The sequence below is a fragment of the Leopardus geoffroyi genome, chromosome C1 (genome assembly GCF_018350155.1).
Source record: "Leopardus geoffroyi isolate Oge1 chromosome C1, O.geoffroyi_Oge1_pat1.0, whole genome shotgun sequence".
Taxonomy (NCBI): domain Eukaryota; kingdom Metazoa; phylum Chordata; class Mammalia; order Carnivora; family Felidae; genus Leopardus; species Leopardus geoffroyi.
This window is the reverse complement of record NC_059328.1, coordinates 86,229,090-86,254,471: the sequence shown is the minus strand read 5'-3', so window position 1 is coordinate 86,254,471 and position 25,382 is coordinate 86,229,090. Positions and strand designations below refer to the sequence as shown.

General features: G+C 36.8%; 1 protein-coding gene across 1 annotated transcript in view; it reads right to left on the bottom strand.

Moving 5' to 3' along the window:
* Window positions 1-25,382, bottom strand: part of SLC30A7 (solute carrier family 30 member 7) — an 80,906-nt gene that overhangs the window by 2,325 nt on the left and 53,199 nt on the right. Inside the window, exons 9-10 of the mRNA XM_045478439.1 lie at window positions 12,457-12,547; window positions 6,504-6,653 (exon numbers count right to left, since the gene is read on the bottom strand). Coding sequence (XP_045334395.1) covers window positions 6,504-6,653; window positions 12,457-12,547 — 241 coding nt within the window. The remainder of the gene's footprint in view (window positions 1-6,503; window positions 6,654-12,456; window positions 12,548-25,382) is intronic.

Sequence of the window (25,382 nt, the reverse complement as noted above, 5' to 3'; positions counted from 1 at the left end):
ATGAAAGCATACAATAGTTTAAGAATTTTCTTGTCAGTACCACAGAATGAAAGGTAAATCAGAATGTTAATGGAAAGGAAAAGAGCCAGAGTGGGGATAAAAATCTATTAACACTACCATCTTGAGGTCATTTCTAGCATGGCTTTATTTCCTAGCGTTCACGGCGGAGGGCTCTGCACGGCACTGATGGGTGTGTGGGAGGAGCAGGAGCGACTCTGATGGGATAAAACACTGGGGAGACCTGGAAGCTTCCCAGCACAGAACACCCTTCAGCTTTCTTGCTGCATTAAAAAATAATAATAAAAGAAATCTTTGCTGCGGTCAAGTTAAAGCTGTTATTCAAAATTGTTATTTGTTATTCAAATTTCCGGAAAATACATTTAATAGCAGCCTCTCCTTAAAGAGGCTTCTGGCAGAAAACAGAAGGATTTGGGGCTAACATTTAGAACAAACCTCAATTGTCTCATTGTAAAAGCGTCAATACATACCAAGCCTACTCATCTCACAAAACTGTTACATGTTCATCCAGTATTTGACAAATGTTTAATAAAGCCTTGTTCCATACCAGGCACTACTGGAAGGAACATATGTGAACATATAAGAAAGGATTTCATGTGCTATTAAAGTCTACGGAAACAAATTATTATGATTCATTCTAAGTAAGTGTATTTGATTTACTCAACCCAGATGGCCTCTGAAATAATGAAGGAACTCTTCTGCAAAATTCCTGTATGTCTGACCTTAAAAAAACAACTTCGGCCCAAATAACTGGCTTAATTTCTTATCTCTTTTAACAAAATTGTTAATGAAAGTAAAATGGGCAAACTAAGTTGGGCTCCTGTCACTAGCCCTGTCACTTTCCTCACTCCCAGCCCTACTACAGTGAAAATGGTAATAAGAAATGAGGTTAGCCCAAGGCAATAAAAAAAAGAGGAAAAACAAAGAGGCTAGGTAAATTGATCTTTGCATAATCATGAGTTAATTACTCAAGCATATATCTTTCCCCTGAGAGGCTACAGCTTTACATAAAAGCTTGGTCTAACAGAAGCAGTCATTTTGCTTCATCCAGCTGTCCTGAGGGGGACAGCCTCAAGTCTTCCAGCTTCCCATGTTCCTTTCTCCGTTTCCTTCAAAGTAGAGAAGCAGAATTGCCAAAGAATCCTATACTGAGTCATGTACTCCCTGAATGCAAACCAGGTTTTCAATACAGTTTACTCTCACCATAAAGACAGGACAAATACTCTAGCAGATCAAAACAGGGCTTGGTTACATTAAAACATTCTACCACTGGGATGGCACCAGGAGTCATAGCCTGGCAGGGGATTGTCTTTAAAAAGTGAAAACTATATAATATTCATTGTATCTTATATCATGAGAGTAATATAAACCAGAATTCAGTCAACACTTTTTAAAACTAAGACTTATTTTTTAACACACATGCACTGCTAAGAAAATAAATGTTAACCTGGTGCCATAGACTTAGAAAATCCTCAATAAATACTCACTGTTGTGGAAAGGCAAATGACTCAGAAACTTTTAAAAAATTAGGAAAGTAAACAGGAAAATGGCTACAGAAAATTCTGGTTTGTGTTCTCTACCAAATTCTACAGAAGCTTTCTACTTTTTAGTTTTTGAATATATAATATTAACTTTATCCTTTTATTTATTTATTTTTAAACATTCATTTTTAAGAGACAGTGTAAGTGGGGGAGGGGCAGAGAGAGAAGGAGACACAGAATCTGAAACAGGCTGCAGGCTCTGGAGTTGTCAGCACAGAGCCCAATGCTGGGCTTGAACTCGCAGACCATGACATCATGACCTGTGCCGAAGTTGAACACTTAACTAACTGACTGAGACACCCAGCCGCCCCTGACTTTATCCTTTTAAACTGAAGTGTTGAAAACTGCCTTAGTCTTGCATATAAAACTAAAGCATCTCAGAATTAGTGAAACAGCAAGTGAATATGATAAAATTATTTTTTAATTTTTTTTTTAACGTTTATTCATTTTTGAAAGAGAGAGACGGAGCATGAGTGGAGGAGGGGCACAGAGAGAGGGAGACACAGAATCCGAGACAGGCTCCAGGCACCAAGCTGTCAGCACAGAGCCTGATGCGGGTCTTGAACTCATGAACCGTGAGATCATGACCTGAGCCAAAGTCGGATGCCCAACCAACTGAGCCAGCCAGGCACCCTGGTGAATGTGATGAAATTGTAAGTCATGAGCAATAACTTGGGCCCGGGTTCCTTTTTCTAAAAATTGCAAATAATAGAACCTGTTTTGTGAGGCTAGATTATTATGTTAAGCACCTGTCAAAATGCTTGGCACTGGTGGGCTCTCAATAAAGGTGATTTGCTACTGCTATTATTTTCTGCCCTCCATCAACCAACCAATGAAAGCTTAAACCTTGTGGATTAATTAAAAACAATAAACCTAGGGACCTGTCTGCCTCACATCCTACGGCTGTTTACTCCAACCTCCTCAGAAGGTGCACATACAATGAAAAAAATGTAAAGTTGGATAAGGAAAAGTTGAAGAGTTGGGAAGCAGAATCGATACATAAAAATTAAGATTAAAACCATCTACAAACAGGAAAGGGGTAGGTAGCTTCTCCCACTTGCTACCCTTACCCTCCAGCAGGCATGAGGCTGGGGGAGGTCTATGGTCAGACAGGGAGGGATCAGGAGCATGGAGGGATGGGGAGGTTCCTGAAACGTGGGTAACTCCCATTTGCGCATGTGAAGAGGCTTTCTGGTTCCTTCCTGGATTATCAGTATGAACTTCTATTTTGAGGCTAGAGAATACAGCACAAAAAGCTGAAGCAGGAAGCGGGGGTTCAGGACTTAATATGCATAATAGACACAGGAGAGTAGAAAAGATGAAAGAAATCATGATAGAAGTTCTATCACTGAATAAAGAGCATGTCTTAAGCTTGACTGTCTTCAGTGCTTTGTGGAACTGAAGAGGGCAATGAAACTGAAGCATATTTGAGATTTTTTCTTCGAACATTATTTCTAACAAAACAGTATATTAAAAAAATTAACAGATGATATCAGCAAGTTTTAAAGAAACATAAAATGTTAAATTGCCGGCTTAATCCAGTATCCTTTCTCTTCCTGTTCATACACCAAATATAAAAAATAAGTTTTCTATCTCCTCAATTGCCAAATGATAACTCATTTTTTAAAAGTTAGTGCAGGGGAGAATGGGAGACAGAACTTTTTTTATGCCAACAGAAAACCTTGTAGTTTAAAAATCGTATTATCCCTTAACTAAAAATCCCTAAGGAATCTAAGTTCACCAATTCACTCGTTTTACTCCCTCTTCATGCACAGCAAGCCAACACCTTTGGCCATTAAAGATTAATTGATAACCAAGGAAAACGAGAATAAAAAGGACATGCCTAATATACAGTTCTAAAGAGTCATGAAGCTTACAGTTTTATCACCAGAATGGAAAATTATAATTCGCAGACTGATGTTGGTCCTTTCAGTTTAAGGTTACTTCATATACAGTTTAGCAAGAACAACTTACTAACCAAAAACTATTACTTAAATTCTGATTTAAGATCAGCTGTAAGAAAGACACCTGAAAATGTCATAAAACCAAAAAGTGTAACTTATTATTGAGAAGATCCTTCTCAGTCTTTTGGAACTTCAATTTCTGCTATGTCAGAACCAAAACAATGATCACCAAACAACTGTAAAATAATTAAAGGATGGAATGAAACATCAGTAGGGTGACCCCTGCTCCTCTCTAGAAAAAACGTGTTGACCATCTTCACTGCAAATCCCTGGTGTCTGCTGAGCGTGGAACATGGTGGCTTGACCCTGGCTGATGAAAAGGCTTAAAATATTTTTCAGAGCTTAAAAATTTCAAAACCCAAATACAGTCTCCAAAACCAAAGAAGCAGCTGAATAAACTTTCAGCTTCAGCCATTTGAAAAGCCAAGATTTCCAGGGTTACCAGAAGAACGTCCTCCACCTACTTCAGTTACAACTTCAGCAGTTCCTAAGCACAGACACAGCTGCTTGTGCATTTCTAAACCTAGAAGTGGCATTTCCTTTGCAGAGGGAAAACCGTGACTAAGCGCCCAAGTCACAGAAGAGTACAGTGTGTCCTACAGGTCAACAGAGGCTCATACAATGGGCGTGGAAGGACATGGTAGAACCAGAAGAAAAAGGTAAAGGAGAGAATGATGATCTAGAAATAACGGGGGAAGAGCAAAGTTATTGCTAGCCACATTCTCCTTTGGCCTCTAACACAGGAAGGAGGTGGGAGAAGGATTCAGACGTACTGTGAAGGTCTTGCACACTTCATTATGACATGAAAGTCATAATCATACAGACTTATTATAGTGTCTGTTAAGAAAAGACACGTAGTTCTTCAGATCCCAGAGTAAGTGGTACCAGCAGACTGTTTTATACTAGAGTAAGTCTTGCTGTTGCCTATACATAAAATTATTTATTACTTATCCCCCAAGGAACATTAACATACATTTCTCATTATTAGAGAAGAGAAATCATTTCATTTCTTTTCCTATTTTTTTTGAGATGTCATTTAATTTGTACTAAGGTCCTGAACTTAACTAAACTGCATATTATGTTCTGTTGTCCATGTCTGAAGATAATGATGTTTCTCTCCCTCTCTTCCTTTTTCTCTCCCTCTTTCCCTTTCTGTGTGTGTGTGTGTGTGTGTGTGTGTGTGTATCATGACTGTATTTTTGTGTTGTGGTTAAAAAGACCAATGAGAACCCAACCATACTTTTTCCATACTTAGCATATGTAAAGACAGTTTTGTTCAAATACAATCTTAAGAATTTGTTTATTCAACAAATTTATTACACATGTACATTTTTCTAAGTATTGGGAATGCAAAATCATGATGTCTGGAAGGAACCTGCAGATAAATATGTATTATCACAGGATAAAGTAATGCTGCTTGGAGGGGTTTTTAGGCTTCAGAGGGAAAGTAACAATTGAAATGGACCTTTAGATTAGAGTACAATTTGTCCCACACAGGAAAGTAAATAGTCTGGAGGGATATGAAGTACATGGGAATGAAGAACAGGAGGCTTGAAAACTGAATTGGGCTGTGCTGAAGTTTGGGTTTTATCCTGGTGGCAATGAGGAGTCTCTAAAGTTTTTATTTTTTAACTTTTTTATTTTGAAAAACTTTAAGATCAAAAGAATAGTATGATAAATACCTATCTACCCATCGCCTACATTCACCAGTCGCTAACATTCTGCCACATTTCCTTTATTTCTCTAAAAGGAATCTTTTCACTTTTGCTGAACCATTTGAAAATCAGACATCCTGATCCTTTGCCGCTAAATCCTTCAGCATGTATCTGCTCAGAATGGGAACTTTCTTTGATAACCACAATATCATTATCACACCCAAGAAATCTAACACCTACACAATTATTATGAACTACTATGCAGTCCATATTCGAATTTCCCAATCACCCAATAATTTCCTCTGTGCCTGTTTTTTTATTTCCAATCCAAGATTCAACCAAGGATTATGCATTGCATTTAATTGTGAAGTCTCTAATCTAGCATAATCCCCTAGTGGTTATTTTCCCCCTTTCTTGACACTGACAGTTGGTAACAATGCAGGCTAACAGTCTTGTAGAAGTTTCTACAAGCTGGGATTGTTTGATTGTTTGCTAGTTATTAGATTCACGTTAACCATCTCTGGCAAGAATACCACACAGGTGGTGTTATATGCTTCTCACTGCTTCACACCAGGAGGCATGTGCCAGTTTTAAAGCACACAGTTTCAAGGCATGGAAACAGTTCCTCACTAGATCTATGTGCTAGATAATTTTGGCAGCAGTGTCAACATCTAGATTATTTTGCCAAACGTTTCCAGCAAACTGGAGTGAGAGAAGAATTTCTATTTTCTCACTCTCTCCTTAGATGTTCTTATTCTCCCAATAGGTAAGAGAAGAACACAGTAATCACTCCTCCAATGGTTATTGGTCACATGACTATGTCAACCCACGATGGCTTAAGCATTAATGTAATGAAATAATTTGGTTGCAGGCATGCATTGACTAATTTATGAACCCAAACACAACAGCATATTAAGCTTTTACATCAACACAGAACTATGGCTTTGCTATCATACAAAACCGTTAACACAGTCTACTTTTAGCTAAAGCCACTGACAAGGCATTATTCTTATTCCAAATGCTATTTTAGTTCCTGGCTTTAAAAAGCATTTAATATGCCTTGTAAGGAGTATACAATAAAGGAGGATCTACTTTTTCTTAAAAGAATTCAAATTAGTGCAATAATGAGTAAATAGGGATATCTTCCTTAAGAGTATTAACTAAAATTAGAATCCCAAATTTGACAGTATGAGTGAAAAAAGTACCTTTATGCTTTCCTCATAGTATAGGATAGATATAAGTATTTACTCTGTTAAATAGTAAATATTTTTTAAACTAGTAGATAAATTCAAAGATCCTTAAGAAGTTAATAAAAAAAGTCATACCTGAGTAAAAATGTTATGTGTTTGGCTTAAAATCCACCTGGCATCAGCATCAGGTGCTACTACTAATTTCAAGGTCCCAACGTAAACATCAGAACATAAGGTCCAGAAGTGCTGTTCTTGTAAACTGTAAACTCCTTGTAACTGCTGCACCTGAAATATAAAGGACAGATATTAGCATCGTAATTAAGCACAAGGGCCCCCTTATTTTATTATGTATGCTATTTTATTATTATTATATGCAACAGTTCAGTAAGCTCTTACTTAAATTATTAACCATAATATTATCATATTATTACGTGGCATTTCAGTAAACATGGATTCTATTCTCTGGTTCAAAAACGGGTTGGAGAGGGGTGCTTGGGTGGCTCAGTTGTTAAAGGTCCGACTTTGGCTCAGGTCATGATTTCACAGTTCGTGGGTTCGAACCCCACGTCGGGCTCTGTGTTGACAGCTCAGAGCCTGGAGCCTGCTTTGGATTCTGTGTCTCCCTCTGTCTCTATCCCTCCCCTGCTCACACTCTGTCTCTGTCTCTCTCAATAATAAATAAACATTAAAAATAATGTAAAAAGGGGCTGGAGATATTTGAATTAACTAGCAAATACGTATTAGGTACTCATTATGTGCTGTGGCAGGTGTTTGGGAAATATGAATGAAGCCCTATCAAAATATGTAGGGTACAGCTAACAGAGCACCTAGATGGAAATTTACATTTTCAAATACATTGATCAGAGAACACAAATGAGCTAAGAAACTAGAACAACAAAGTGAACTCCACGAAATTGGAAGGAAGGAAATAAAGGACAGAAATTAATGAACCAGAGATTTAGAAACTTAGAATTCACAATATCAAAAAAGTAGCTCTTTGAAAGATTAGTGAAGTAGAGAAGTCAGTATTTCTTAAAGGGGGCATATTTTGGACAGGACAGTTCTTCACTGTGCCAGAAACTACAAGACCTTTGCATCCCCAAGCCCCCAAGGAGCTAAATGCCAATACAAACCCTTCTCTGAATCATGTGATAACAAAAAAGAGAAGTCGCTAAGTTTTTCCAATGGCTCCTTAAGGTTGTCCTTAAGCTGACAACCATTGGGAAGACAACCTCTGATGGAGGTTAAAAAAAAAAAAAAAAAAAAAAAGAATGAAAAGGGAAACCAACTACACACAACAGATTTTAAAAGTTGAATCCAAACACTTCTCACCATCTCCACTGCTATCAGCCTAGCTGAAGACAGCATTATCTCAAGTCTGGATTATATCTCAAGTATATCTCAATTATATATCTCAAGTATATATCAAGTATTATTATCTCAAGTATAATTATAATAATAATAAAATATTTTAATAACTGCTCTATTTCTATTCTTGCACCTCTTCCATCTATTCTCATCACAGTAGCCCGAGTGCGATCCTGTTAGTTTGGGTCAGATGCTGCCACTTGCCTGTTCAAAATCCTCCAAGGACTTCCCATCATACACTGAACAAAAACCAATGTTTTCACGATGACTTACATGGACCCGTGTCACATGGCCCCCCCTTTACCTAACCACTTCATCTCCTATTGCCCCGGCCTTGCTCCTTCTTCCCCAGCTAAACCAGCGTCCTCGCCACTGGCTGAAAAGTCTGGCACACTCCCGCCTCCGGGTGTTTGCTGTTCCCTCTGCCTGCAGTGTACCTCCCTTCCTGATTTCTACTCGCTTGACTATGTGTGGGTTTTTAGGCAAATGTCATCTCAGTAAGTTACTGTAACTCCGTGCTCTGGGTCTTCTGTTACTTTATCTAAAATAATGTTTTCACTTTCATGTTTCTCTGTTTTTTTTCTTTTCTTTTTTTTTTTTTTAACTTTTTAGAGCATATTGTCACATACTGCATTACTCCTTTATATTACTTATAATTTTTATTGCCTACCTCTCCAACAGAACTTAAGCTCAATAAGAGCAGGGATGTATTTTTGTTTTTTTATGTTTTCTATCCTTAGCACCTAAAAACAATTCCTGCCCCAAGTAAGTTGCTCAGTAAATTGTGTGTGTGTCTATGTGTGTGTATAATATATATACATAAACACACACAAAATAAAAACATGATTTTGAAAACCTAAACAAAATGGATACGTTTTTGGAAATACAGAAAATGCTGTAATATGAGAAAAAAAGTAAATGTGGGAAAGGACCATTAAAAATTGAATATGTAGGGGTTAATATACAAAATATAAAAATAACTCATACAACTCAATAGCAGAAAACCAAACTCTCTGATTAAAAAATGGACAGGGGTGCCTGAGTGGCTCAGTCAGTTAAGCATCCGGCTTTGGCTCTGGTCATGATCCTGCAGTTCGTGAGTTCAAGCCCCATGTTGGACTCTGTGCTGACAGCTCAGAGCCTGAAGCCTGCTTCGGATTCTGTGTCTCCCTCTCTCTCTGCCCCTTCCCCACTCATGCTCTGTCTCTCTCTCAAAAATAAATAAACGTTAAAAAAAATGGACAGAGGATTAGAATAGACATTTTTCCAGAGAAGACATACAGATGACCAACAGATAGGTAAAAAGGAGTTCAACTCATTAATCACTAGAGAAATGCAAATCAAAACCACAATGAATTACCACCTTACACCTGTTAGAATGCCTATTACCAAAAAGACAAGATCCTTTTCAATTCTGAGATTCTCTGATTTTTAAGTAATCCATTTGGGATGTTAATTAAGAAAAAGTGGAACTTAGATCTATCAAAAATATTCATTTTTATCAGAATTTGATGAACATAGGCATTATTTTCTATAAACTCCAAGACAGTTGGTAGGAAATTTGAGACACTACCCACCATGCCCTTTTTAAAAACTGCTTTTACTGGGAAAAGAGGTCAAGGTGGACTTTTTCTTCCTCTTTCAGGACTCTGATGATGTAGTAGCTAGAACCTGATTATCACCCAACATTTTTCTAATTGGCATCCTCAGGGGATATACTGTGAGTGAAATAACCAACTGAATAGATTTCTTCTACCTCTAAGAAAGCAAGTACTCTTGTAGTAAGACTAAGGAATGATTCCTATACAAACTGACTTTAACTCTCCTCACATTAAAAAATATGGGGAAACTGTAGTTACAGATGAAAATCTGTGTTGCTTTTCCTACTCTGATGGTGTGGTAGAACAGAAAGGGCGTGAGCTTTGGAGTCAGATGGATAAGGAGTAGAATGCTGGTTCAGCCACTAGCATTTGTGACCTTGGATGAGTTAAATTCTCCGAGCCTCAATTTTACCTATGCAAAGGACGATAAAACTTACCCTGTATAAATATGGTGAAGACCAGAAACAATATATGTAAAATACTTAGTACAGGAACCAGCTTTATAGTAAACATTTAATAAATTGCTCCCTTCTCTTCCACAATTATGATGACTATCCTACCTTACAATCATAACCACAAATATCAAAATGGGCAACACTTCACTTTCCCTCCTTCAAAAAAACCCCCCTTTTACACCTTCTTCTTTTTTCCTCTGGCTTTCTAAGCTTTTTTGTTTGATTACACTGCCTTATAAATCATAAAGAAAATAAAAGTATATAGAAAATCCCTTATCCTATACCACCAAATCCACCAGTTGACCCTCATCTAAGTCAGCACATTTTTTTTTTAAGTTTATTTATTTATTTTGAGAAAGAGAAAGACAACATATGAGCAGGGGAGGGGCAGAGAGAGAGAATCCCAAGCAGGCCCCACACTGCCAGGGCAGAGCCCGACACGGGGCTTGAACCCAGGAACCATGAGATCATGACCTGAGCCAAAGTCAATGCTTAACTGACTGAACCCTATGTCAGCACTTTCTGCCCCCCCCCCCCCCCCCTCCAGGGATACAGTACCCCTGGCTTCCTTCTACACTGAATTCCCCCATAGGGCTTTCAGTTCTATCCTTTTTCTTCTTAAGAACTTCATTCTTTCAATAACCACCTTTACTACCATACCATCGATTTCTTCCTCTAGGATGGCCCATTCCTATCAATAACAAACATGCTCCTGAACTACGCTGTGTAATACAGAAATAACTACACACATGTGCCTGTTTAACTACATGAGAATTAAAATACATTAACAAAGTCAGTTGTGCTAGCCATACTTCAAGTGCTCAATAGCCACATGCTGTTTCTGATCTCTGTACTGGATGGTGCAGATTATACAATATTTCCATTACTGGGAAAAGTTCTATGGGACAGCACTGTTCTAAAATATCTTATTTTAAAAACTGATACTGCCTGATACTACATCCATACCAGGCTGTCACCTCATTTCTTTGCTCCTTTTAACAGCAGCACTTCTTTTTTTTTTTACTTTTTACATTTTTTTTTATTATTCTTTTTAAATTTTTATTTAGTTTATTTTTTTAATTTACATCCAAGTTAGTTAGCATATAGTGCAACAATGATTTCAGGAGTAGATTCCCTAGTGCCCCTTACCCATTTAGCCCATCCCCCCCTCCCACAACCCCTCCATAACCCTCTGTTTGTTCTCCATATTTATGAGTCTCTTCTGTTTTGTCCCCCTCCCTGTTTTTATATTATTTTTGTTTCCCTTCCCTTATGTTCATCTGTTTTGTCTCTTAAAGTCCTCATATGAGTGAAGTCATATGATTTTTGTCTTTCTCTAATTTCACTTAGCATAATACCCTCCAGTTCCATCCATGCAGCTGTAAATGGCAAGATTTCATTCTTTTTGATTGCTGAGTAATACTCCATTGTATATATATACCACCTCTTCTTTATCCATTCATCCATCGATGAATTTATATTTCCCCTATACCAATAGTAGGTGCTTCAATTCTAACATATGCAGAATAGAACTCTTGATTTGGGGGATTTTCCATCCTCAAACCTACATCAATACAACCTTAATCTTAACAAATGGTATCAGCATCTGCCTAGCTGAGAGGCAATACTTTTTCTCCTCTCCACTAATATATAATCCATCTCCGAAAATGTATCCCAAATATGTCCTTACCTCCATCTTCACTGCTACCTCTTTAGTCCTAGGCACTATTTCTCCCCACATAGATAACAACAGCCTCATCACTGGCTTTCTTTCTTTCATTCTCTCTAGAATGTGTTCTCCAGTAGCAAGCAGAATAATCTTTTAAAAACCTAAGTTTTAGGACACTGTACCTGCCTAAAAATTTTCTAATGCTTCCCACTGGATTAAAATTAAATCTAAACTTCTTGGTAAGACCAAAATCTCTGTATGATCTGGCCCCTACCATTCTCTGCAGCCTTTCCAGCCACTCATCCCTTTGTTGATTACACTCCAGCCACAGTAGCCTTTTCTTCTGTTCCTCACAACTCAAAATTAGTTCCAGCCACAGAACTTCTGCGCTAAGCATAAACTGTTCCTTTGCCCGAAACCCTCTCCTCCACGACTTTCATAAGGCTGGCTCCTTCATGTCATCAACGTTTCGATTTCCTTGAATATAATTTCCTTAGTGAATCTAAGGTAACCATCCATGTCTACCACATCACTTTGTTTTACTTCTATTATAGTAACGTCATGGATATTTTCTTAATTCTCAAGGTATTTAGTGCCTGTTTTTCCCCACTAGACTGTACACTCTTCGAGAACAGAGACACTGTCTGTCTTGCTTACTCTTATATCCTTAGTACCTTATTAGAATACCCGGCACAAAGTAGGAGCTCAAAAAATACAGGTTGAATAAATGCTTATATCATCTGCTATTCATACCTATATTTTAAAAGAACTGCTCAAATTCTAAACGGGGACAAGTTCTACCACATTTTCCTTAGTAAAGTTCAGTATTTTCCAATGATTTTATTCTGGTTTGTGTAAATAGCATTCATGGTCAGCATTCAATCTTGAAGAAATACTAAATTATATACATATGCTACCCATATTTGTAAAAGTTAAAAACCCTAACAGCTTGGAAACAACATAAAATTTAATGGCTTGGAAGCTCTGAAACTTACCCTCTGATAGCACTGAGGCAGAGTATTTTCCAACACTGGAGGGGTTCTCTGCATTAATATGCCAACAGATTCTCTTAAAAGAGGAATAACGCTAAAGAAAAGGAAGAAAACATTTATTAAATCCATTCTGACAATCCCATTCTGCAAGAAAGTAATAATATACCTCCCTATACTAGAACATAGTAAGATTTATCAGAATAATATGAAGAAGAAAGAATCTAGTCATTGTTCTAAATTTGTCCTGTGATCGGTAAGTTATTATTAAAAATAAAAGAGCTAGATAAAATGCACTAACATACGAAACACTGAACTATACTACTGAATAGTATTGAAGCATCAAAAATCTAAACATAGGAGTCATTCAACTGCTATTTAAAGCATTCTTTCAATTGACCAGAATCTTCCAATGTAATCTATAAAATATACAATGGCCAACTGGTCCTTATTGTTTATCAAATATTACATGTATGTATCTGAATAGTATTGTAAGGAAAAATACAAAAAAATTAATATGGTGTATTAGTTCGTTCATCCAATATTTTTACAGCCCAATTACATATCAATTATATATCTTTTGTTACCAGCTATATATCTTTCATTATTTAAAAAAATAGAAGAGAGGGGTGCCTGGGTGGCTCAGTTAAGTGTCTGACTCTGGCTCAGGTCATGATCTCACAGTTCGTGAGTTCGAACCCTGCGTCGGGCTCTGTGTGACAGCTCGGAGCCTGGAGCCTGCTTCAGATCCCATGTCTCCCTCTCTGTTCCTCCCTTGCTCGCACTCTGTCTCTTTCTCAAAAAAAAAAAAAAAAAATTAATAATAATAATAATAATAATAATAATAATAATAAATATAGATTTTAAAAATTTAAATAAAATAAAATAAAAAGTAGAGAAGCCTCAATATAACCACAGATCTAGTGCATCAGCACCTTTAGTGACAGGGTCTGAATGTCTGTGTGTATTGCTGTAGCCAGTCCTCCACCAGTATTTGGAAATCACTACTTTAAGCTCTTTGGATGGTTAAATGTCCACAAAACAACTAACAGTACAATGATGAGGGTGACTCTACTGCAGTAGTTCTCTTAACTATCTAGACATCAAATTCACCTTAGAGTCTTATTTGTTTTCATTTCTGACAGATTAAATCAGAATCTTTGAAGGGAAGTCAAGGCATCTGTTCTCATTTGTTTACTATTTTTAAAAGTTTTTATTTATTTATCTTGAGGGGGAGAGAGAGAGAGAGACAGCACAAAGAGGGCAGGGGCAGAGAGAGGAGAGAGGAGAATCCCAAGTAGGCTCCATGCTGTCAGTGTGGAGCCCGATACGGAGCTCAAACTCACAAACCGTGAGATCATGAGCTGAGTTGATACCAAGAGGTGGACACTCAAGCAACTGAGCCACCCAGGTATTCCACGGCATATGTTTTTAAAAAGCTCTCCACATGATTCCAGTGGGTCAGGGTGGCCAGGCACAGCTCTACTGCTTGAAGCAGACTGAGAGGAGGTCAGAAAAAGCTTTACTGCACTAATAACTTAAGCCAGTGCTCTTTTTTAAATGTGGACAATCTCAAAATTTCCAAAGTAAAATCCCTTCTAGTTACAGCTGTAGGAGACAGAGACAAAAGAAACATATATTTCAAGATAGGCAGAAGTTGAAATGTACCTTAAATATTAGTGATATTTCTTTTTTTTTTTTTAAGTTTTGTTTTTATTTAAGTAATCTCTACATCTGATGTGGTGCTTGAATTCACAACTCCAAAATCAAGAGTCACGTACTCCTCTGTTTGAGCCAGCCAGGCACCCCCCAAAATTAGTGATGTTTCTGACAGGTGGAAAGGAAGAGGAGACATTCAAAGAACAAAGACAATGAGAACAGAGAGGATGCTTGTCTTCCTCACAATTCCCAAGGAGGCCTAGTAAAGTGCTGGTTCCAAAGTCAGCCCACAATAAATACTTGTTAGTTAAATCAATGATAGATAAGCAAATATTAGATGTTTTAGAATCTAGATTAAAGATAGGAAATGGGCAGAAGGAAGCAATTACGAGACTGTTCCCACACGTTAAGTGCACAGTGATAACTACTTGGATAATGAAAATAAGATAGGAACAGAGCTAGGAACAGAGATAACTAGGAAAATTAAACAGATATGGAGAGATATAACTGGTGTCTAACTGGATGTAGTGAAGAAATAGTGAAGTGACACCAAGGACAAGTCCAAAAGACAAAAAGCATGGAGGGAATGGCAGTAGTGAAGATGAAAACTCAGTGTAGACAGGAGGTTAAGTCACATTCAAGTGAAAATATTCTTTAGTCAGATTAAGAGCTAAGTACGAATAATTAGATGCCACCTTTAATTCCTTCTTCTCCCTTTAAACCCCCATGCTCTAAATCACTAAGTTCTCAAGATTTAACATCCTAAATCTCTCTTGCCTCCATCCTTGTCATTCTACTACACTTGTCTACAATAATCTCTACATCTTCACTTGGATTATTATAATAGTTTCCTAGCGGGCCATTTTTGCCTCTAGTCTTACTTCAAGTCCATTGTGATAAGCAGCTTCAAAGATGGATCCCAATGGCCCATGCCTCCCTACTATTCATGTTCTTGTGCAATCCCGTACTCTTGAGTGTGGGCTGGACCTAGTGACTTGAATACAGCACAGCAAAAGTGGGACATGGCACTTCTAAAATCAGGTTAAAAGACTCTGGCTTCCATCTTGTTCGCCCTGCTCTCTTACGCTCTCACTTTGCTCACAGCTGTCATGTTGTGACCTGTTCTAAGGAAAAGCCCAAGTGACAAGCAACTGAGGGATGCCTCCTTGGAGGAACTGAGACCCTCAGTCCAGTAGTCCAAAAGGAACTCAGTACTTTCAACAACCACTTCAGTGAGCTTAGAAGTGGATTCTCCCCCAAATGAACCTTAGAATGACTGTAGCCCTGGCTGACACCTTGACTGCCATCTTGTGAGTGACTGAGCCAAGGATCCTCACTGACTATGACCAGGTTCCTGAACCAAAACTGTAAGATAATGCCCATTATTTTAGCTACTAGGTTTTTTTTTTATTTGTTATGCATTCTTAGATAGCTAATACAACCATTCTTTTTAAAACTATTAGACTATCTAAAATCAGTATCTGACCCTATTATCCCTTCCCCATTAAAAAAAAATCCCTTAAAAGCTCCCCACTGCCTAGGGGATTAAATGTAAGCTCTTCAACATGGTATATTTTTGGATCTGCCCTGCTTAGCTTCACATCCTATCAATCCTTGCTTCACATTTTAAGCCCTCAAACCAAACATACTTGCACTTTACTTTTAGCTGTTTCTTCTTTTCATGCTTACTCATGCTGTCACTTCTGCCTAGAATGTCCCTAAACTGCCTTGTAGTCTGGCTTCTATTCCTTCTCTAAAATCTCAAGTGTCACCCCTTCTAGGGTATATTTCCTGATCCCAAACTGTTCTCTCAACTGTACGAAATGTCCTTCTGTGCTCCTTAAAAAAAAAAAAAATCTGCGCTACCTATGGCAACGTTAGAGCAACTAGAAGTGGGGTTAAGGATTTTTACAGCAAAAGAATATTGGTTATGCCTTCATGTAACCTGAAGAGCAGTGTCTGTTTCTATCTACTGTGCTGTTATTATTATACAGGTGAGGATGCCCTGGGTTTATAAAAAAGGCAAAGAAAAACATGTTGGTAGACTCACAGGCTACAATTCAACCATCATAACATTTTTCTTTCCCCTCTCCATTATTTCTCAAGAAAAAGAAAGGACCAGTCACAGAATATTTTTACAAACTAACTTACAATTTTTATGTTTTCCTACTTTCCTTACTGTACTTTTCAGAAAGTGAGGCACAAAAATGGTTCTGCTATAATGAAAGTTTGAGAAAAAAGAGGTTTTTTTTTTCCTATGTACCTCTTAGAACCACACAGAAAAAATTAGCTATTTTGATCATTTCTTCTTCACTCTTTATCCCAAGGAACTGCTAATAATGCCTAAAGATATCTGAGGTAGAAAATGGACTCATGATACTTGGGTTCTAATTCTGCCATTAAATAACTCTGGACAAATTGTATAGCCTTCCAGAGCACCAATTTTCTCATCTGTAAAATGAGGAAGTGGATTAAATATCTAGGCAATTCCTTCCATCTTCATTTTTCATTCCATAAGGAAAAAAATGGTCAAACTACAAGGAATACTAGTGCAAGAATATATCTGGAAATGAAAGAAAATGTTACATATATATACATCTGTATATATGTATATCAAGCATCACAAAATGAGGAGAGATCTACTTGGCAAACTGATTTACTCCTGCAAATGGATTTTATTAAGCAAGCAATATGAATAAGCAACTATTGAACTATTTGGTATCATATTTCCTAGAACTAGATGGAATCTTACTCCAGATTTGGAAATGATGGTCTAGAACACCAAAGGAACTTGCTGAAGGACACAGCTAGTGAGTAGGAGAGCTAGAATAAAAAGACCAAGACTTTGGACTCCAAATTCAATTTTGAAAAGTTCAAATCAACATTTATTATATGCCTACTATGAGCCAAGCATGTGCTAGGCACTGGAAATAAAACGATAAATAATACACAATAGCTACTTTAATGGAATCCACAACTTTTGAAAAAGCCTATAGAGAGGTCACTGGAAATCAGGCAACACACACTCATTCAGGGCCCAGCATTTGGAAGAAGGTGCATATGAATGGAAAACAACTAGAGACGATGCCTGTATCCATTTTCATTTCCCATGAACTTCTGGTGAACAGTTTCCTTTATTAATGTGTTGGTAACTTACTTTTAAATATCCCTTTTAAAATAGAGAAAAATGGGCAAAAATAGAAAAGAATACAGACCTTACTGTAGCAGAAGGCAAACACTATGAGCAATGATATTATTAAACAGCAGATGTGAAACATCTTTTTGCAAATGACTTTTAAAATACAGTGTTTTAGGGGGCGCCTGGGTGGCTCAGTTGGTTAAGGGTCCGACTTCAGCTCAGGTCATGATCTCACAGTTTGTGGGTTCGAGCCCCGTGTCGGGCTCTGTGCTGACAGCTCAGAGCCTGAAGCCTGCTTCAGATTCTGTGTCTCCCTTTCTCTCTGCCCTTTGCCTGCTCACACTCTGTCTCTCTCTCTCAAAAATAAACAAACATTAAAAAAATTTTTTTTTAAATATAATGTTTTAGAATACCTAGGCATAGTCTAGTTTTTCTAATTTTTGTGTTAGCTAAAACACAGTAAGTAAGAGATGACTGAGTCTAATCTATAATAATCCTTGAAGAGATCAGCCTTAAAACCTTAAGGACATTTCCCCAACACAGTCTCTTAATAAGGCACCCAGAACAACCATCTACAAATTTATCCAAACCTTTGTTCAACTTTTTATGTCTATATTCCATGTATGTTGCTTCCCAAAGCCAGCTATGCCTTGCCATCACATTTGTTTAAAAAAGGAGGAGGAGGAGGGGGGTGGGAAGGAAGGAAGGATGGATGGACTAGTATTTCCTCTTTTCTCATAAAATTCATTTATTCACATGTGGCTTAGTTTGAGGATTCTAGAACTGGTGAAGAAGTTCCATGATCACAGATAACACACTATTAGAATTAACAGGGAATTTAGAAATCATTTACTTTAACACTCAATTTAAGAATCATAATGCGAATAAACATTTTAATAAAATTAATTTTAAAATAACTAAATAAAAGATATCAATGATATAAGGAAATAATATATAACAGCGGGTTTTTTTTTTTGTAAGGGTCAATGAGGTGTTTATTGATTTTGCTATATTATAAGATTTGAAATGGCTGCCTGCTTCAGTAGAAATTTAATAAAATGTTTATATTCAGCAGCAGCAAGCATTTCGCCAAAGCACATGGATGTGTCACACTAATTCTGTCTAATAGGAATTCTAAAATCATGTAAGGATTTCAGAGGTAACTAGAAGTAGGTCATGAAACTGTGGAAGAGAGAGAAAGGTACTTGCTAAACCTTTCAGCAATTCAGAACCAAGGTCAATTTCTGTAACAATTTCAAAGATCATAAAAATGTAAAAGAAACTTGCAGAAACTTTATTTTTGCTTTTTAAAATTGTGTTTAGCTCAGGAGTTTGCGTCCATATTTTTCTGATTAACTATCGTAATGGGAAATCATAAAACAGATTTTAGCATGGATCTATCTACCCATAATGAAAGGATACTGGGAAAAAGACAAGCTTAGCAAATTCCTGACTGAGCTAACACTTAGAGCTTCATCCAAACCCAAAGAGGAAGCATTTGGAAACAATTAGAGGTTCACTTCTGGTTGACTAACTCAATTCTAACTTTAACAATGAAACACCATTTTCCTAACATATATAAAAGGCATGAGTCATTAGGTATATGAGTTTACCAGTAAAACAGGGTAATGGTTTTATTCTTCAAAAGCTGAAGGTAAATCAAGTTTATAATCATATAGTCATAAACATAAAATTAATGTGAAAGTTTAAATGCTGGCAGATTAAATAAGCAATAGTTATTACTCTTTATTGCCAGTAACTTTGCAAATGAAAATATACTCAAATCTTACTTTGGAAGCAGCTTTTAGTGAAAGTCTCACCATTTCAACAGTAAATTATCTAGCCATAATTATGAATAAGCCAAACAAAATAAAAGGGTATACATTATGAAAACTTCTGAAGAACAGACTAGTGATAATCATAATGCTTAGCAATAAAACATTTCAGAGGGCTGAAACTATTACTTAGATCTGAGAATAAACACCTATAATAATAATTAAAACATAATTACTGATTCAACTTTTTGAATTGGCTTATGGGCTCAGTCCTTGGGCATATTATCAGGGGTTCTTATAATCTACAAACATAGATATAGATAGTTGCACTTTTTGAAGAACCCATATATTGGAAGGTCTGGTATGTGCCACACACTTGAAAATATTTACTGGACAAATAGCCAAAGAAAACTGACCCCAAATTGAAATGTACTCTATGTTTAGACACAGTGATCCTATGGCAAGCTGTAAATATGCAGTCATATTTGCCTAAAAACAATTATTTCATACTGATGAACAATTACCTTAGTTAACCCAGAATTCCATAAGCCTAATATAGAAGAGATAATCCCAAACCACAGGGATTGTGGTGTACCTTATAATTATACAGAATTTCAAAACCTATGGCTTAAATCAATGCACATTTACAGAGTACCTACTTTACTCAATAACGGTGATAATAAGATACCCTAAAATATGCCTAGAACTCAGAGCCAAAGTCATGAAAAGGTCATCCTTTATTTCTTAAACTTCTGGAACTTAATTATAACACCTAATGCATCTGGTCTTTGGACCAAAAGCATTAGTAAATACTGCCAAATCAGTAAATAATTAGTAATGTCTTTGTTTAGACAACACCTAATAGTTTTTAAAGTCCTTTCGTAAATTTTTTCTAATTTGATCCTCACACCAGCCTTAAGTTAGTAACCTTAAGAAAAATATCCCATTTTGGAATAATCGAATGTCAGATGCAGAGATCACTTAGGCCAACTCTCTCATTTTACAGAAGAGGAAACCGGCTCAGAGACGTTAAGACAACTCGCTCTCTGTTACACACTGCGAAGAGGCAGAGTTGGATGTGCTGATTCTAACACTAACGCTCTCTGCACGGCACTGTGGTGCCTTATCATGATGAAGTCCTCCAGGGTCAGAGATCATGGCATGTTCTTTTTATTCCCAGTGCCCAGCACAGTACTTGGAATATAATAAGCACTGAACACATATCTGCTGAATGTTTAATGTGTTTAAAAATTTTAAACACTAGTGGAAGATAATAAGAATATAGAATAGCCCTTGTTTGATGTGACTTTCAACCCGTCAAAATAATAGATAAATAGGAAAAGAATAAAGTTGCCCTCAACTTAGTTATTCCCCAGAAGAATTTCTATAAATAGAAGCAAAAGTTTCTTATTCTCTGTTCAAGTACGGGTGAGAAAGAATGACACTTCAGCAGGAGCAATCACCATTCCCAATTCTTGATTTGTAACTTCTTAATACAAGTTCTTTTCTTCATTTTCATGAAAAAGAAACTAAAATCACACCAGCAATATAAGAAAAAAAATATTAATGATCTATTAATGATCTATTCTGTATCCATAAGGAACAAAGGTGTAGGTAAAGAAGAAAAATGAATGCAAATTCACACTGATATCCTGTCAAGAGGTTGAGAATTGGGACGAGACAATAGAATCAATGAAGTAAGAGGGCAAAAGTTCTACAAAATATACAGTTTTGAGAAGACTTTTGAGAAGACTGAAAAAATTCACGTTATTTGTATTAAATATGGTAACATTTGTACTGAAAAGATAATGTGATCTGGAAGAACCGCCCCACTACTTCTGTAACCCATTTAAAGCAGTAGCTAGACTAGGATGGGCAAAAGCAAGAGATAACGTACTTCAAGGAAATCTGCATTTAAAAAAATTTTATTATTGGAGGCAGAGAGAGAGAAAGAGATAGCGCACAAGCAGGGGAGAGAGGCTGAGGGAGAGAGAGAGAGAATCCTATGCAGGCTCCCCATTCAGCACAGAGCCCGATGTGGGGCTCAATCCCATGACCCTTGGATCATGACCTGAGCTAAAAATCAAGAGTCAGACGCTCCACCAACTGAGCCACTAGGCGCCCCCATTTTTAAAACAGTATAGAAGTGAAGACACAGGATCTTGTTTAGAAAAACCAAATAAGATGGCAAGAAATATTGATCACAATTATTAAAATCAAATTAATTATCATTCAGATAGCTTCAGTGATCACAAGTTTTAACTGAGAACAAAAAGGCCTTGTGGTCAGCAAGAAAAATCCAAAAGGAATAGAACCAAAGTGCTGATTATCTCTAGGTTCAACAAAGCTATTAGGAATCTGAGCTAAAATGGGTCTGTCTGGTTTAAGTTAAAAAATGGTATACCTGTAACTGATTCAATCTATGTGGTATTCAAACCTTAACATTTCCTCACCATACAGTGATAGAGCTTTGCCTCTAGATGGCTGAATGTGTTCCTCTGAAGAAATCTAGCAGCCAGGAAGGATACCACAGAGAAGTAAAAAGGGGCACTGTTACCATGCAGCAACTCCTGTGCCCTCCTAACTGATGGAGGCAGTCCATACAATGAACTGTATCTCTTTTATTCTCTCCTTCCTTTCTCTTTTTCCCCTAGTTGATAATGAATGAATGAGGGTCAGTTAAGGGGGGGGGGGGGGGGGGGGGGGGAGGGGAGGAGAGGGAAGGGCATGTTATCATCATAGGAGAGAAACCATGTAAGTGAATGGTGCCTGCTATCCAACAGCATTCCTTTGGGGAAGGAAGGTAGGCAGGCAATTAACACTCATACAGTGCTTCCCATTTTTTTGCCAATTTGTTCTAGACTTTATATATCTTAATCCATTTAATCCATACATAGCAAATTATGAGGTAGGTATTACTATTAACCCCATTCTAAAAATGAAAAATAGAGGAACAGAGAGGCTAGGTGACTTGCCTAAGGTCACACAGCTAAATGGTGAAACGAGGATTTGAACCCAGGCACTTTGGCTCCATAGCAAATGCTCTTAACCACTCTGCATTATTTCCTCCAATGAAGTCATCAAAGTGGCTTTGCTAGCGATCACAAAGTGCCTTTGCCTATAGGAGAGTTCTGACTTTAGGAAAAGCTGATCTTCAAAGCGTACAGGATGTCTGGACCACAGAAAGAAATTTAAAAGCTCAGGAAAAGATGAGCAGTAGTAACAATATGAATGTTACTGCTGACTGGTATTGTCAAAATTTGAATAGAAGCAAATCCCTAGTTACCATTATGGACCCATCTTCAATGATAACTTCCAAAGTCACGTGTTTGTGAGAAGTAAACCAAACATGGGAAATACAGAGCAAAGGCAAAAAGACTTTTATTTAATTGTTTACCCAAATTAAACTTTTAAAATACCACTGTGAGAACAGATCTTTTATTGAATATCTCAAGGTAGGTTTCTAATTGCTACATTATGTTGCATGCTGACGACATGAAAATACTTAGCTGCTGAGACAGGGATAGAAATCATGTTTTGCAAGCATTAATTAAGCAAGAGAACAGAGTAACTTAAGTGCAGGCTATAGCTAGTAGAGGAGAGTTAGAAATTGACTACACACAAATTAACAATGAACATTAAAATTAACCAAAGGGGACTATTATTTTTTTTTTTGGCAACAAGTGAAAAATAGTAAAAAAAGAGTAAGAGTGAATGAGTGAATCAGAGTTGAAAAAACTTCATGTGGTTTCCATTTTAAAAATTTACTTTTACTTTTTGAATGAAATCTTGCCATTTGCAACAATGTAGATGGAACTGGAATGTATTATGCAAAGTAAAATAAGTCAGTCAGAGAAAGACAAATATATTTCATTTATATGTGGAATTTAAGAAACAAAACAGATGAACATAGGAGAAGGGAAGGAAAAATAAAATAAAAACAGAGAGGGAGGCAAATCATAAGAGGCTTTTAACCATAGAGAAAAAAACTGAGGGTTGCTGGAGGGGAGGTGGGTGGGGTGATGGGCTAATGAGTGATGGGCATTAAGGAGGGCACTTCTTGGGATGAGCACTGGGTGTTATATGTAAATAATGAATCACTAAATTCTACGCTGAACCTCCCCCCGCCAAAAAAAAAAAAACAAAAAAACAAACAAAAAAAACCCCCAGAAAACAAAGCAAACAAAAAAACTATATGAGGCACACAAGAATGAAAAATAACAGTGTTTGAATTATAAATATATTGCTACCCAAACAGAACAAATCCAGAATCCTTCAAAGACTAAGAAACAATACTTTACCCACTTTCCACTCCTGGAAGACACTGTAATCCATATCGATAACTGGTCCTTGTATATGATGCTGACCACCTTTTAGAGTTTAGAAACTGTTTACCTTTCCATTAACAATTATAATCTGTTACATGAGATCAAGTCAGACTAATAACCCCAAGAAAACAAATGCTTACAGATAAGAAAAGGTTGGTAATCGCCCCTTGCTTCCTGGAAGAGTCCCCTGCATGTGATGTACTAGAAGTGCAAGACAAAGGAGCCTGATAGAAATGTAGCTTTACCACACAGAAAACAAATAGGAAAGTAGAATTTGCCATTTCAGGGCAAGAGATACAGATATAACAGTATCTTGTAGGAAGATGGAAATTGCTCAGAGGCTACAAACCAACCTGTTCTCCTTACAAGGAAGACTTGTCTAACTCCACCAGAGATCCATTTCCCCTTCTTCTGGACAAATGCCACTTTTTGAATATGTTCCTCCTCTTAACAGAATGCACAATCAGAAAATAAAGCAAACTAAAAGTGAACTTAACAAAAGCATAGCCACCTCATGAATGCATGAAAACAAAACCCATGAAAACTTCATGAAGATTAAATGGCTAAGAGATTGCTTCTGATTTTTTTTTCCCAATGGCAGAAATAAGAAGGAAAAGTTTTGTTATGTTTTAAATGCTTGGGATTTTTACTAGACAGTCTATAAATATTTTTTATTTAAAAAATTTACTTATAGTTTGTATTGTATTTTTTTTTACATTTTTATTTTAATTCCAGTTAGCTAACATACAGTGTTATATTCGTTTCAGGTATACAATATAGTGATTCAACAATTCTATACATTCCTCGGTGCTCATCGTAAGTGTACTCTTAATCCCCCCACCCTAATTTTTTTAAAGGCTAAAAGTGTCAACAATTCCAAAGTCAAAAGTATATCTAAAAAAATATATTCAAAGTCTCACTTCTAATTCCTTCTCTCTGCCTAGAAGTAAACATATTATATTTGCTTTAGGTTTATTCTTGAGTTTCTTTTGGAAATTTATAAGAAAACATGCACATTATACATGTATCTCTTCTCCTTCTTCTAAGAAAGGTAGCAGTGCTACCTTTTACATGTCTTTTACTATACACCTATACAGCATGTAGTACATTTCAAGTGTTTTTTTACATTTTTTTTTTTAAGTTTATTGATTTATTTTGAGAGAGAGAGCGTGCACAGGTAGGGTAGGGGCAGAGAGAAAGAGAGAGAAGGAGAATACCAAGAAGGCTCTATGCTGTCAGCACAGAGCCTGATGCAGGGCTCAAACTCACAAACCAGGAGATCAGGAGTCGGACGCTTAGCCGACTGAGCCACCCAGGTGCCCCTCAAGTTTTTTTTTTTTAATAATGTATCTTGAAAATCACATATTACCACATAGAGGTCTTCCTCATTCTTTTTTTATTATTATGATAAAAAACACATAACATTAAGTTTATTGGCTTAAACGTTTTTTAGTAACAGGAGTGTTAACTTCATTGTGCAAAATTGCTCTGTAACTTTTCATGCTGTTACACTGAAATTCTATACCCATTAAACACTAATTTCTCCTCCTCTCTCTTCAGCCCTTGCCAACCACCTTTCTACTTTGTTTCTATAATTTTGACTACTTTACATATTTCATCTGAATGGACTCATATATTGTTTGCCTCTTTTGGATTGGCTTATTTTGTTCAGCATAAAATCAAAATTCATCTATGTTTTAGCACATGACAGCATTTCCTTCTTTTTAAAGACTGCCTACCCAACACATTCAATGTGTGTTATAGAGAGACTGCCTTTTCCCCACTGTAGAGTCTTGGCACTCTTGCCAAAAATCATTTGGTTATATATGAAAAGGTTTATTCCTGGGCTATTTATTTGTTCCATTGGTCTATGTGCCTATCTTTATGCCAGGACCACATAATAGCTGTTGCTTTGTAGTACATTTTAAAATGTGGAAGTGTGATGCCTCCTTCTTTCTCAAGATTGTTTTGTCTAGTCATGGTCCTTTGAGATTCTATACAAATCTTGGGACTATTTTCCAGCAAAAAAAT